Below are 16,281 nucleotides of genomic sequence, written 5' to 3'. Positions count from 1 at the left end.
TATGATTTAAGTATGAAATTGCACTTAATTCATTTCCTAGCAATTCAGTCATACATACAGTCACAAATTGCATTTACCAGCATTTATCCACTCTCTAACCCTGCCGAGCCCAGCTACTCTGTCTGATAGCTTTCAGCGCCAACCTGGCTGTTAGCACTGCTTACTAAAGTCCGACACCCTCTCACACCAAAAGCCTAAAAACAGTCACAGACATTTTAATCACAGGCTACGATTTTGCAAAGACTGGGAATCTTGCAGGGTCACTATTTGCATGACGCAACTAGATTCTTTCTGAGAATATTTTTATTTATTTATTTATTTTTATTATTATAATTGGAAAGACACCTCAAAGACACACTCCTGCAGACATTCCAAGTTGCAAAAATTCATTTTACGGAGATACCTCCGGACCTGGGGCCTCATGTACCAAAGGTGCGTACGCACAAAAACATTGCGTATGACATATTTCACGGTCAGATGTACTAAATTTGACTTGATCGTTTCGGGCGTACGCATATTTTTTTGTGTATGTATTGTGTTTTTGTCATTTGGCGACACTTAGAGGCGATGCATTGAAATTACAACTGTTAAGATATCTGTTATGCACACATTGTAGTAAGCCATTATTGGGTAAAATAAAGTAAATTAATCAGACAGTTTCATTGGCTTACTGAAATAATCATTCAACGTGTTTCCACTTAGCCTAGATTATATAAACATGCATAAAAGTTTGCGCTGGAGTTGTTGGAGATGGCAGCGTTGGCATTATTGGAAAATATTGCTAATGGCCAAATTCATTGAGTTTTTTTGGCCCATGATGGTGACTGGCTTATAAGCCGTTTTAGATTTCCAAGAGCATAAGAGGATAAGACGACAAGCTGAGTGCGTGACTGGTGGCTTCTTGGTTAGCAACTCATTTAAAGCATTTAAATGAAAGCATTTATTATCCATCTTAGAATAATACAACTTTAAAACATGGGTAATTATTAATTATTAATTATTACGCTACGCGTATATAATATTAATAATTATTATTATAACATTATACTCTGTGTAAAGGGAGGAGTCGTGGCAGGTATGATGTTTTCGTGCACTTGCGCTTGATTTCAAGTTGATTGTGATGTACTAAGAGAAAGTATTTGGAATTCTGCCTACGCACGGTTTGATAAATCCGGATTTTTTTGTGCGTACGGAACTTTTCAGGTCTGAGCGTACGGAACATTTTAGTAGTAAGTCCACGCAAGTCTTAGTACATGAGGCCCCTGAAATACCGCATCCCGTCCAGGAGAAAAAAAAATACTCCGTGCCACACCAGAGCCATGGCTCTGTGCCACACTAAAAACTGATTGGCTGAATCTTTTTTTTAGAGAACAGGCCAATCAGAACCCTCTGTTTTGCATGCGCTTCATGAATATGCACAGGAGGGGAGCGGCTTTCTTTCACTCTCTTCCACACACGCAGTTGGGGGAAAAAAGTCTGTGTTGCCTGCGTGCGCGTTTGTGGCGCATTCTAGACCCCGGAAGATTGTATCTGACTTACAGACATCATGGAGCCATAATTGATATGCAGTAGTATTCCTCGACCTCCTGACTTAAACCTTCATTCCTAACCACCTTAAACTTAACGATCGAGAAGATGCGACCGCAACTCAACTCTAGCAAAACTCATGATTTTATCCCGACACAAAGTTTGTCTGCCACGTTTAAATCGCTTAAAAACAATTTGTTGTAAGGTTGGCATAACACACTTGCAGATAGACTGGACATATATACTCATAGGGGGCGTGGTTTACTTCTCTGCTCAGGACGCCTTCACTCCACTACATCTTTACATGGAAATTTATTATGGTTTCAGTCTAAAATAGAATAAGACAGCCAGAATAGAGCTTATTTACATATCAGGCCTGAACTGCTGTAGGCAAAAGCATCAGGTGCATATACACTACCGTTCAAAAGTTTGGGGTCACATTGAAACGTCCTTATTTTTTGAAGGAAAAGCACTGTACTTTTCAATGAAGATAACTTTAAACTAGTCCTAACTTTAAACAAATACACTCTGTACATTGCTAATGTGGTAAATGACTATTCTAGCTGCAAATGTCTGGTTTTGGTGCAATATCTACATAGGTGTATAGAGGCCCATTTCCAGCAACTATCACTCCAGTGTTCTAATGGTACAATGTGTTTGCTCATTGGCTCAGAAGGCTAATTGATGATTAGAAAACCCTTGTGCAATCATGTTCACACACCTGAAAACAGTCTAGCTCATTACAGAAGCTACAAAACTGACCTTCCTTTGAGCAGATTGAGTTTCTGGAGCATCACATTTGTGGGGTCAATTAAACGCTCAAAATGGCCAGAAAAAGACAACTTTCATCTGAAACTCGACAGTCTATTCTTGTTCTTAGAAATGAAGGCTATTCCATGCGAGAAATTGCTAAGAAATTGAAGATTTCCTACAACGGTGTGTACTACTCCCTTCAGAGGACAGCACAAACAGGCTCTAACCAGAGTAGAAAAAGAAGTGGGAGGCCGCGTTGCACAACTAAGCAAGAAGATATGTACATTAGAGTCTCTAGTTTGAGAAACAGACGCCTCACAGGTCCCCAACTGGCATCTTCATTAAATAGTACCTGCAAAACACCAGTGTCAACATCTACAGTGAAGAGGCGGCTGCGGGATTTTGGGCTTCAGGGCAGAGTGGCAAAGAAAAAGCCATATCTGTCACCAGATCTGAACCCCATTGAGCTGTTGTGGAAGCAGCTTGACCGTGTGGTACGCCAGAAGTGCCCATCCAACCAATCCAACTTGTGGGAGCTGCTTCTAGAAGCGTGGGGTGCAATTTCTCCAGCTTACCTCAACAAATTAACAGCTAGAATGCCAAAGGTGTGCAATGCTGTAATTGCTGCAAATGGAGGATTCTTTGATGAAAGCAAAGTTTGATGTAAAAACAATGTTATTTCAAATACAAATCATTATTTCTAACCTTGTCAATGTCTTGACTCTATTTTCTATTAATTTCACAACGTATGGTGGTGAATAAGTGTGACTTTTCATGGAAAACACAAAATTGTTTGAGTGACCCCAAACTTTTGAACGGTAGTGTATATATATTTTTTTTAGCAGCATTTTGCATAATAAGCCAATCTTGCAACTGTTTGGCAAACAGTTTTAATACAACATGGCAGGGGGTTAGCTGTGCTCAGTCTCCATAGAAGAGAAAAATCTCTCCCAGCAATATTGAACTCAAATATTATCAATGTTCTGTAAGCATATAAAAAACAATACAAATGAACAATACAAAAAGGTAGCCAAGCAGCGCTAAATCATAACTGATGGGATTTTAATGGCATTATGGTAGAAATGAACAAATTTAACAGTTTTGGTAAAATATGCAGCAGCCTGCAGCAGAAACAGTTCAGGAGAAACGGCAGGATGAATGGTCAGTTGTGTCCATTCCTGGGGCTGACCCTTTTAACCACTTTAGTCCTCATCACTGCCTATGTCCAGTGGGTCAAAATCAGGGTCATCTTCTTCAAGTTCCAAATCATCAATGTCCTGGAAGAGCGACTCGTCCACTTCAACACTGTTACCACCTGTAAATAGACAATACAAACAAGAATTAACATTAACATCTATGCAAGTATTCTTATTTTTAAAAAAATGTTGTTCTAATTGTGTCTATGTATTAGCCCATTTCCACACACACAAGTTTGCCAGGTATGGAACACAAAAGCAGGAAATAAAACAAAAATTAGTTTCACCAAAAATTGAGAAATATGTGTTTGGATGTGTTCGACAGATGGAACCAGCTTGGAACCCTCTATTTATTAAGAGTTAAGCTCTGACCTTTAGTTAATGTTAGCTAACATTAGCTAGGTAACTGATCTCTACCAATTGTGGAGAAGAGTGATAAGTCACTGTAACAATTATATTAATTAATTAACAATATAACTAATATCTTAATTATATTAATTAATGATTCATACACAGCGGTCAAGGTGCAGCTAGGTTACAGCAGACCAGACAGCTCTCTTCAGTGTTTTTAGTTGGACTATGGTAGCTATTTTAACTAAATTGCTGTCATTTACTACATTCTTACTTTAAAGAGCCAGTTTGTTAAAAGATTTTATTTCAGTTACTAATGGTGTCATGTAAGCATAAAACCTTACAATGCATACTTCCTTCTGAAACTGTGTGGAGGAGCCCAGGTGTAAATGCTTAGAGATGATTAGTTTATATGGGTTTTAACACTGTATGACTCACTGTTGTGTATAAACAACATTGCTTAATTTATAAAAAACATATAAAAACAATGTTTCCTAAGACTAAGAGAAAATGCTGAACCCCCTTACCGTCTTCCAGAAACTGGATATCTGAAGTGTCAAGATTATGATCTGTTTCAAACAGCTGCTTTCCTGCAACAAAAGAAAACAGATTTATTTAATAACCTATCAATTGTAAATAATTTTTAAACAATTGTATTGTCTAGAGGAAAACAGATTAAAGCAGTTTTGTTAAACATTAGATTTTATTACCTGTTAGTTTATTTTTTCCAGACTGCTCGTCCTCCTTCTGTTTTTTCCTCCTCAGTTCTAACATATCCTGCTCAAACTGTGCCTTCCATGTTAGGAAGTTCTCTATCGTGACTACAGTTCCCTGGAATGCTTGCTGGAGGGAGACAGATAAAAACAAATAAAAATAATGCTTTGATTTGTACTGTTGGACAAAACCTAACAACACAATTTTAGTTTTTCACTTAATGAAGAACCTGTTTAAAGGGTTGTGTATTGGGTGCTTTAGATCAGTTTTCACTTTAAATATGTCTAATTTTTCCCCCTACCTTCTGACCTGCAGGTACTGTTTATACAATAAACAATGCTCACTGACAAAGCATTGACTGTGTTCACACTAGTGTTTCTATTTACTGTTTCTACACACAGTCAAACAGTGTTTTACTATACTGTACAACCCTGTACTGCTTTCAAAAACACAGTTCAGTTGACTGATATTATACATTCCCTGTCAAACAAAAAACTAGTTGCACCCAGAAGAAAGTACCGTGTTTTTCGGACTATAAGGCGCACCGTATTATAAGGTGTACTATAAATGAACATATATTTTCTGCTCTATTTTCACACCTAAATAATAAAAACTTTAATTCTAAAAAAATAAATAAATCCTTTTAAAGTCAAACAAGCACTGGATGTTAATCTACACAGATTTCTCTCCAGAAAACCGATTTTTTGGGTGAGTAAATTGCTTCCGTTTACTTACAGTAAGCTTAGATTTCCAGTATTTTAGCGCAGTTAGCAGTGCTCAGTGCTAGTAAATGCCACCCGACAGCGCTACACTGAGGAACCCTGAGTGTTCCAGTAAGCCAGGGTGCCAACAGCTAGCAGTTTGTCTCATGTAGCTTGTTTTAACACAGTAAACACGCAGGCTACAGTTCAATATACTCGCCTCTAAACAGCAAAAGAGCTAGTGCTGCGGTTAACGACTAATGCTAATACTGCTCCAGTCTCAGTGCTGGAGAAACTTCACAGAAACTCCTGTATAAAGCTGTACTTCACTGCTGTTCTTTACTGCTCCTTACAACCTGACTGGTAGAATTAATACATAAGGCGCACTGAATTATAAGGCGATTGACGATTTCTGGGAAAATTAACCCTTTCATGCATAGAGGTCACTACAGTGTACAGCTGTTTAAAATTTTTTTTTCTTTAAATATGCTTGCAATTTTGGGCACTGCTGCATATAGTCCACTGTAGTGGAAGCTATTGCATCATCCTATACAAAAAATCCCATTGGTTGGTCATTGTAATGGGAAAAAGAAGTCAATGAAATCAAGATGGCCGGCAGACAGGGAAAACCACCAAACACCTTGGCTATTTTTGTTTCTACCTTTTATAAAATTATATCACCGCAGGTAAAAAAATATATAATTACATCAAGTAACATCTAAGGTGACATATTATGTAAAGATTTTCAAATTTTGATTTTATATTGGAGGGAATTGTAGATTAATCATCTGTCCACTTAATTGTACATCATGCATCATTAGCTATTTTTCAACTTTTATGCAATGTCAATTACTTCCAGTGTTGTTTTTAAAATAATTCATATTGTTTAATGTTTTGGCTGTAAATCAACTTCTTTAATTGAGGAATGTCTGCCAGTACAGACAGTTGCGAGCAGAGAAGTAGGGTCAAGCAGTGATAGTGAAGGTGAGTCTGGAAATGTTACTGAGGGAGTTGAGGCTGAGGAACGGAGATGAAGGAGATGAGGCTGTTGAAAGTAAGGGCACCCCAATATCCAGTATGCCCCTGGAAACCACTGGCCCCAGCTCAAGAAAGTATAAAATGCCAGCACACGAAGAACCAAGTACATCTGCATGCAGTGTCTTGTAGCTTTGTGCCCTGTATGCTTTGGCAACCATCATAGAAAATAGTCTCAGAAATTAGCAACAAGCATGATTTGACAGGAAATATGATACATGCTATAAAATACTATAAGAGAATATGCTCACTTAACAGTTCAGAGACTTGACAAGAATACAGTATGATAATACCAGTCACAATCAAGATTCTATAAGGTTCTACGGTTCAGAGACATTTTCTTGTGTCACAATATCCTCCTCAGTTCCACTATTCCAACAGAATACCATATTACAACTGTATAACTGAATTACATTTGTGTTTTTTTTACAACAAAAAATGCATGAAGTACACTTGAGTGGACAGATAAATATTTCTTTATCGAATAAAGATAGAATATATATTTTTTTCAAACCTTGTTTTACATCCCTAAGGATGTATAAAAACACTTAGAAAAAAAATCCTGACTGAGTTTATTATAATTCATGCATGAGAGGGTTAAAGGACTATAAGTGTGCCTTGAGTGTGTGGGCAGTGCCAGACTATCACAGATCCTCTTCAATGTTGAGTCTGGCTTTTGGTAGGTTCGACCAACAAAGCTGAGTGTGAAGGTACCACGGTCAGTGCTAAGATCATAATGCGTGGTTTGGCTTGCAATTTTGTACTATGCCAAATCACCGTTCCTCATCATTACAGGCATTACAAACACTGCAGTGCAACAGTACAGTGCTCATCCACACACTGCACACTAAACATAGCTTATCAAATTAAAGAGGGAAGAAGGAGATGAAGCCTTGACTGAACTCGTGATGAGCCCTGTTCTAGCCCTGCTGTAATTTTTGAGTGTTTAGTTAGAGGGTAGGGCTGAAGAACTCTATGGAATCAAATCTTGACTTTAACATGGACATCATGCCAAGCCTGAAAATGTGTTTTATTATGATCATCATCACTTTAAAGAAAGCAGAAAAGCCCTCCCTTCCACTCTGGTCTAATGTGACATTGGTAATGAAGAGGTGTTAAATCTTTACCTTCTCTGCCTCTTCAGCTTCCCTTTCTCTTCTCAGAGTTTCCTCTTCTCTCCTGCTCTTTATCTGGTCGACCATTTCATTCAGTTTCTCCTGCACAGCAGTCACCAGCGTGAAGATCATGACCATGCCCAGATTTTCTTCTGCCTATAAACCAATAAACAAAACAAAAAATCAATATTGTAACAAACAAGTGGGTTCATGTTTATTAAGATAAAGAGAACGACACTCCACTGCTCTTCAGCCTTCACAATAAATGTTGGAACATTGCTGTGAGAAGGAGTTCATCAGCATCAGTGAGATTAGGTACCAATCAGTGTGTCACTTGCCATTCCCTTTAAGAGCCAAGTGCGCTCCGGCTTTGGCGGACTGGTATTTTAAAGGCGCAGCGAGATCAAAGAATATGTATACTTCAGATCAAGGAACCATAGAAGCCTATTAGGAGGTCAAAATGAGTACTAGTTGGCAGTTCTGCTGTTTTTAAATAAAGTCGACTCATTCATGTTTCTTCTCACTAAGTAAATGCAATGGGCAATTAACAGTGAGGTCAGCAAAAAACACTGAGATTATTAACACACCTGTTGCTTCAGCAGCGTCAGCACATCCTCTGTGTCCGAATCCTCAAGGTTTTCTTGGGAATGGATCTCCCAAAGAGGGGCTTCATCTGGGTATTTCTCCACGTATGTGAACTTTAGTGTTACCTGGACAGCTGGTAAAAAGAGAGAGAGAAATATACATGAAGCAAAGTTTGAAAGCCCACTTTGTTGAGAATCACAGCTAGTAAACACTTTGAGCAGTTAACAGTCTTTCAGTTCTTTGTGGGGGATTTTCGCCCATTCTTTTTCTTGAAAAGAGATTTTCTTTTGGTGACTCCTGAATAAGAAACTCGAAAACTACACTGAGAAACTGGGAAAATAGCTAATTAAAAAACCTTCCTATCTTCTCACAGCCATCTCCTGCATTGTGGGCTTCAACTTTTATTAACAATTACATTAAACCTTTAAGACATCGTCCTGCATCATCTGTCATTTTATAATGACAACTGTAAACAAGAACCAGTGTCTTATCAGATCACACCTGTAATTATTTACATGTCTGCCTTCCAAGGGGTATCCAGAGTATATTATTTTTAGTTTTTTGTCTGTTAGTGTTTAGGTTTCAAATGTGAGTGACCTCAACTCTAACCCAGATAAATCTTGTCTAGTCCATATTTCTAAGTTTATGGAAGAGTTTTGATATGTTTAGATTAGATACTGTTACATATGTATACTAAGTGAACAACACTAAATGACTACAATGACTAATTCATATATCCAGTTCCCAGTAATTCCTGCTGTATCAAGTTTACCAGTTCAGCTCCGTAAGTTTAAGCTTGTGTACTACTAAAGTTGGAACAGACAGATGTGTTGGGCAGGGACAGAAGGTCCCAGGGTGTTTGGCAGCTGACTTACTCTCATCATTTTCTCCAGCATCTGAAGTGACTGTGATTGTGAAGCTCGTGGGTGCTTCAGAAAGAACTGCAAGAAGAGGAAGAAAAGAGAACATGTATTAACACTGATTTAACAAACAAAAAATCCTCTAATAGTGCCCATCACTACAGCCCACCTGAATCTTAAAAACTCAGAGGTGTCAAGTAATGAAGTACAAATACTTTGTTACCCCATCAAAATTGAAATGTTGGATATCTATTCTTTACTAAAGTAAATATTTTTCTGACACAGTTTTACTTCTACATTTTCACACAATTATCTGAATTTTCTACTTCTTACATTTTAAAACTAGCCTTGTTACTCCTATTTAATTTTAGCTTGTTTTAATTGCATCTTATAAAAAACCCTATCCAGATAAACCTCTTCATCCAGAAAGAGTAAATCTGACTGTGGTGGGATGAGAAGTATAAACATATACCATTCCAACACCCTATTGATTTATACAATCACACCTGCACACGTCACGCCCACACTCCAGCAAGAACATAGCAGACATACAAGGGTTGGACAATGACACTGAAACACCTGGTTTTAGACCACAATAATTTATTGTCTCGACGGACAGTTCTGGTGGAAACAGGAGAGTTGAGGTGCACATTGAATTCTGTCGTGATTTGAGCAGCCGTGGTTTTTTGGATAAAATCCGGGTTAGCACCCGAACATCCCTTTCAGACAGCTTTCTCTTACAGCGTCCACAGTTAATCCTCTTGGATGTGGTTGGTCCTTCTTGGTAGTATGCTGACATTACCCTGGATACCGTGGCTCTTGATACATCACAAAGACTTGCTGTCTTGGTCACAGATGCGCCAGCAAGACGTGCACCGACAATGTGTCCTTTTTTTAACTCTGGTAGGTCACCCATAACGTTGTGTGCATTGCAATATTTTGAGCAACACTGTGCTCTTACCCTGATAATTGAATCTTCACACTCTGCTCTTACTGGTGTAATGTGCAATTAATGAAGATTGGCCAACAAGCTGCTCCAATTTAGCCATGAAACCTCCCACACTAAAATGACAGGTGTTTCAGTTTCATTGTCCAACCCCTGTATGTAATCTAGTATGAAGAAAATCTGTACAGAGACTTACGAGAACTTAAGCGAAATGTCCTAAGGTACATTACTTTTACTTTTATACTTCAATTAGTTTTGAAAGCAGTACTTTTACACTTTTATTTGAATAAGAAGCGAGTAGAGTTGATACTTCAACTTCAACAGATACTTCAACAGAAGTATTTTTAACCTTAGAATCTTTACTTCTACCTGAGTAATTAATGTGAATACTTTTGACACCTTTGCAGGTGGGTCCCAACTAGGCCACATATGCAGTGTACAGATCAGATGGGGCCTGCCTGGTCCCCTCACTGACATCCACATGAGGGGCCAACATTACATCTGGGGGCCAAACGTTTTGCTACCCACACAAGCTCCACATGGGCATGTTGTCTGGGTACTTGTGTTTTAGCTAACCTAGCCAGCTACTTAGCTACCTAACTAACTAAATAACTAACGTTGCTGACAAGCTAATTCACCATTCCACCTTAAATGGTACAGCGATTCATATAGCTGCTGCTACTTTTAAGGTGTAACGTAAATTCCAATAACTTTGTCATGGGAATTTTGTTAAGGCTCCACGCAGCCTTCATAGAAACACCATGCTCACATTCACAACCTTTTAAACCCCACTTTACTCTTATATAACCACACATTACACCTAGCTTAACTGGCTAGCGTTATGTAGGTTCGTTAACTAAGGTACAACATGTCAGCTTACCGAGCTAAGTTACTTAGCTAGCTAACAAGTTACTTTACGTTAGCTGATAAGCTAATTCTCCGTTCCACCTTAAATAATATAGAAGCGGGGTATAACTGCTGGTCATTTTAAGGTGTAACGGAGAACTCTCATAGCCACATATTAAACTTAAGTCAGCTAATTCCCCGATCCACCTTAAATTATAAAGCAGTCGCGTTTGACTACTGTTCATTTTAAGAGAACTTTAATAAGAGAATTTTAATAGCTTTGTTAGTTATTGAATTCATACAAGCGCCCTGCTCACATTCATAGCATTTAAACCCTAATGTACTTCCAAACAGCCACCAATTAAACTAGCTACTTTACAGTTCCACCTTAAATGGTATAGCAATCGCGTATAACTACTGCTCATTTAAGGTGGAACAGAGAACTCCAATAACTTTGTTAGATAAAGCTCCACACAGCATAAACCATAATTTACTCTCATATAGCCACATATTAAACTTAACTAAGCCAGGTTAGCTAGCTTAAGCAACATAACTACGTTAGCCGACACAATAATACACGTCAACTGCTACAGCAGTGGCATAGAAATACAGTTATTTTTAAGGTGGAACGGATAATTTCAGTAACTTTGTTAGATTAAGCTCCACGCAGACCCTGCTCACATTTACAGCGTTTAAAAAACACATCTTACTCATATTAGACAACCAGGAATTACACTTAGTTTAGCTTAAATTAACTAAACTAAACTAGGCCAGGCTAGTTTAACCGAGCCGGGGTGTTCTGTCGAGTTGTGCTACCCTTCGATATGCGCTACTTAGCGGCTCTGCGCATGCGCAAAACTCACACTTTTACTGTTTTCATGTGCTTTTTCTATTTTTTCCTGCCAATTTAGTTTTATTTTTCCCGGGTGCACTGTACAATCTGGACTCACAGTCATCGCTTGCTTTAGTGTTACAACCGTGTAAAAAAAAAGTAATAAAAAATGTATATATAAATGTTTTTTACATTTTAAACCACCTAACGTTATATTATACATTTTTCCTGATACAGCGATTTAGGCTATTCAAATTTGATCATACCAACAACACAACTGCATGCAGCATGTTCTAATTATTTGTATTTTTACAGTTAAACATACACTAGGGTAGCACGATTTGACAGGGTAGCACAACTCGACAGAACACAGGGTTAGCTCTAGCCGCTGCTCTGAAGCTCCAGTAGGGAGAGTGGAGCAGCCAGCCGGGCTAACAGCTAGCTTACTAGGCTAACCCCACCACTGAGCCGCACCTGTAAACGAGTCTGGGTAAATGGACTCTATCGCCTCCAGCTCGTTCCGCTGCTCCTCTCCGTAGTCGGTCATTTTATTTCACTGCTGTCCATCAACAGCTCCGCTCCCACCGGCCCTCAGAAACGTGCCTGTCCGCTGAAGAGAGGCTGCACTCGATCTTCTCCACTATCGACTAGTAATGCCTGAAACTCTGACCGCGTCCCAATTCACACGGGTATAGGTGCACTGCTTTAGCAGTTAACGTCTGAAAGTTCAGTTCATACTAATTTAATGTAGCGCTTTTACTGACTAAAACCCGTTTAATATAGAAGAACTAAAGCAGGGGCGTCCGAACTGCGGCCCGTTTCCTTTTTGGAGCGGCCCGCGAGGTATTTTAGAAATAGAATGAAAGTTGGCCCGCTGTTTTTTATAATGTGAGATTCAAAGACGCTAGGTGTCAGAAACGAGCCAAAGAGTCTAAAAGCGGAGAGCGTGCGCATTTCTAGCGCAGAAAAAGTAAACATGTAAGATTTCTTTACTTGTTTTTTTTTTTTTTTAAGCAAAATAGTTTATTTTACGTTCCAAAATTAAAGGAATATCCAGGCTAAGTAGTTAGTTAGTTTTATTCGCCCCATTACTTCTGAGCTTTCTCGCGGGCTCCCTTTGGCGGTGTGCTGTAATTTACTGAGATATGAATTGGGCTCAGGCTTTATCTGCGCCTTCAGCAAAAAAAAAAAAAAAAAACGATTTTATCTATATCGACTACTAAGGTCTGTGACTAAGAACTGTGGCCGCGTCCCATTACAACATGTACAAATTTACATTTTAATACATATCACTATACAATTTAAAAGTTTTCTAGTTGGCTAGTTTACAAGCTGTAAGTTAGCACGCAGTCTAACCAGTTATAAATAAAAAAATCGTTTTAATTGTTTGATGATGCCACAGTGTAGAGATTGTATTGACGATACAATAAATAATACAATAAGCCATATAAGTAATATTAATTATACTAAACTATAATAACTATATCAAAGTAAAACGATCCTGAAATGTACTCTTAAAGTAAGCCACTACTCATTCTTAATGGGACGCGGCCACAGTAAGAGACATTACAAGTCGGTAAGAATACAGAACGCAGACACACTGCGCTCTAGCGAGGTCACTAGGTAAGTGTCCTAGTTATAGTGCATAAAGTGCTCAAACAGCTCTTGGCCGAGAATAATGTTGTTAAAAAGCGCTATCCGCTGATCGCATTAAAACAATTCAGGTAAAAAACACTTTAGTGCTATTTAGCAAATATATAAACACTACAACTACGAGTTGAAAAAAATAAGTTAGTAACGTACTGATTTTAAACAGTTTAAACAGTTTTAGAGGCACCTGGTAATTTCTTATGACTATGCATTATTAAAAGACCTTGCAAGTAACCAAAGTACACAGTAAAATTAATTGTTTAAATGGAATGCTACTTAAATCAGATTTTTTCTCCATAGTGCTGATTGGTTGGTGTTACTGCTATTGCATGCTGATTGGTTGGTGTTACTGCTATTGAGCACTGATTGTTGTATGTTTAGACTTACTGCTACTGAGTGCTGAGTACACTTAGATGACGCTTCTGTTACTCTGTCCTGATTGGTTGTTGTTCCTGCTAATGTACTGATTAGATGGCACTTCTTCTACTGAGTGCTGATTGGATGGCAGTGCTGCTTCTGAGTACTGAGTACCATTGTCATTACCGGTTTGCATTGCTGCTACTGAATGCTGATTGTCTGTCATTGCTGCTACTGCATGCTGATTGGTTTGCATTACTGCTACTGAGTGCTGATTAGTCTGAATTGTTGAGTCCTCATTCGATTGCATTGCTGCTACTGAGTGCTGATTGGTTTGCATTGCTGCTACTAAGTGCTGATTAGTTGTCATAGCCCCTATTGAGTGCTGATTGGTTTGCATTATTACTGCTACTGAGTGCTGATTAGTTTGCATTGCTATTACTGAGTGTTCATTAGTTGTCATTGCTGCTACTGAGTGCTGATTGGATGGCATTGCTGCTACTGAATGCTGATTGGGTGGCATTGCTGCTACTAAGTGTTGATTAGTTGTCATTGCATCCTTATTGGTTTGCATTACTACAACTACATACAAATGCGGATGCTAGTGGTGCAGTCCAAATGATTCAAATCTCAAACATTAATATGCAAGAGCATTTAGTTAACTTTAGCTACAGTTAGAATCTGCACACTCATGTTAGACTACTAATGTATGTTGTCTTTCTGCTGATGAAAACCACACTATCAAAGTCTGCATTTCCTTCCTTTATGTGGTCGTAAACCTACTCAGGGTTTCCTGTCTGTGCTCTGGCTGCACGATAGAAACCTGCGGCTAGCTGCTTCCCCTCCAGAGGCCGGAGTGCCAAAGATGAGCAACTTAGCGCTGCCCAGCAATACTTGGTGTTGTAGTATTGCTGTGAGGAGATAAGAAAGCATTGATCAGATCAGGTATGGAAGATTCTGAAGTTCTGCCATTCCAGCTGTTGTAGAAATGAATTTACAAGGTGTGTCCGCTACAACTCCCATGCGCGTTCGTTGAATAGAGAGTCAAAACAGATGGAGGTGAAGTTGAAAGCAAAACAAGTATTTATTACTGAATTCAGGAGAACATACAAACACGGTTACGACCGTCCAGCATACGTTCTGAACCTCTAATGATCTGACTCCATGTATATACCAAAAATGACGCGAAATCTGCCGATGAGGCGTTGCTAAAAATCATCCCATGTCAGCAGGCATGGTGTTACGTGTTAGAGCTCAAGATTCGCTAGTGTATGGCCTTGAGAATGAGTAGCCAGACAGCACGGCATTGTTCAGTAATTAGACAATGTTTCTCTCCCCGTGCGCATGCCCTCCTCAATTTGACAGGTGGAGGTCTTCACGCGCACGGAGAGAGAAAGACCGTATTGTCTGCCCAAAAGTCTCTGTATTAAGCGAGGTCATGCAGAATGCACTATCTGCTGATTTTGTAGCTGTTAGTGAGAAAAACATGCAATCACACAATGGGTTTCAGTGAGGTGTCAGTGGCGCGTGATTGTCCGCTATACAATTAGGTCTATACGTTTATGTATCATGTGGGTTAGTTTGTCAGCCTAAGGCCTGTGTTTAGTCACATGCTTGTTAAAAACAATGCTTCACTATTAGTTTTCTATATAAATGTGTAAAAAATATACTGTGAGTAATAAAATGATCAAATATAGTGTTAACATTGGTTAATGCATATAAAATAGTTATGAAATGATCAAATGTAGTGTGAGTATTGGTTAGTGCATATAAAATACAAGGTTTCACACGATGATTATGTAATTTTAGATACCAAGATAAGTAATCATGATTGTGAGATGTTTGTCAATATATTCAAGGTAAAACGAGGTTTCTTCGTAAGATTTCCCACAATTCCCCCTTTCGACGTATCAAACAGATACGTCGACAAACCGTAATTCCTCCAATCATGTATTTACATATGTTCAACCCTTGATCAACATGTGAGTGAACATTGTACTAAAATGTGAGAGCGAAAACCTGTCGCGGCAGCCTTCCAACCTATTTTGACAGGAAAAATTCTCTCACAGCCCCTCTGCCACCCAGGCGGCTAATGAGATGAACTCTATCAAAGGAGGAAGTGACATCATAACCTTAAAGTCATCCCCAGACTAGGTGATCTACAGCAGTTCCTCTTGCTCTTCCTCACATTCCAGTATAGGCCGATCCCAATTGACATGTGTCGACCTAATTACGTGTTCCCACTTGTTACAAGGTCTGGCTTTATAAGCTGCTTAATCGGTGTTATGGGTGATTCTCATGAAGCTGCATGCAACATGTCCATGACAATTTTTAAAATCAGTACTTAATTCACAAAAACTCTGATATTGTGTGTAAAGCAAATAGGTAGTACTGTATGGATCAATTGTTTTCATTATCATAGAAAATTATTTTTATATAAATTAATTAAAAAAAATATATATGGAAATTCTCATCACCGTTATGTGTCCGTACCCCTTCCTTCTAATTTCAAGTTAAACCATATTAAAAGTACTAAGCATATCGAATCAATAAAATAGATTAAAGTCATTTAAAATATCAACATTTATACATAATATAAATAATTTTGAACAAAAAATGTACTTGATTTTAAACAAAATAACTGTTTCCGAAGAATTTTTTCTCATTACCGTTATGGTTTAATACTCATTACTTTAAAAATATAAAAATAAATTATTTCATGAATATTATCACAATATAAGGCTTTTTACAGCTGGCAAAGTTATAGGTTGTTATCATATTAGCATTTTAAGTTATTTGTGAAATTAGCTAAG

The 16,281-nt window shown here is 38.4% G+C and overlaps 1 protein-coding gene across 1 annotated transcript; it reads right to left on the bottom strand.

The window, feature by feature from the left end:
• Positions 1–3,321: 3,321 nt before the first annotated feature.
• On the bottom strand, positions 3,322–12,110 carry rwdd1 (RWD domain containing 1). The gene is made up of 7 exons (XM_007230949.4): positions 11,936–12,110; positions 8,853–8,918; positions 7,980–8,110; positions 7,405–7,548; positions 4,538–4,670; positions 4,355–4,417; positions 3,322–3,595 (listed from the first exon to the last, which is right to left on the bottom strand). The coding sequence occupies exons 1-7, from the start codon at positions 12,006–12,008 to the stop codon at positions 3,483–3,485; spliced, it is 723 nt and encodes a 240-aa protein (XP_007231011.1). The 5' UTR covers positions 12,009–12,110; the 3' UTR covers positions 3,322–3,482.
• Positions 12,111–16,281: the final 4,171 nt, after the last annotated feature.

This window comes from Astyanax mexicanus, chromosome 4 (assembly GCF_023375975.1).
Source record: "Astyanax mexicanus isolate ESR-SI-001 chromosome 4, AstMex3_surface, whole genome shotgun sequence".
Taxonomy (NCBI): domain Eukaryota; kingdom Metazoa; phylum Chordata; class Actinopteri; order Characiformes; family Acestrorhamphidae; genus Astyanax; species Astyanax mexicanus.
The sequence above is the reverse complement of the archived record's forward strand: the minus strand, read 5'-3'. Positions and strand labels throughout refer to the sequence as shown.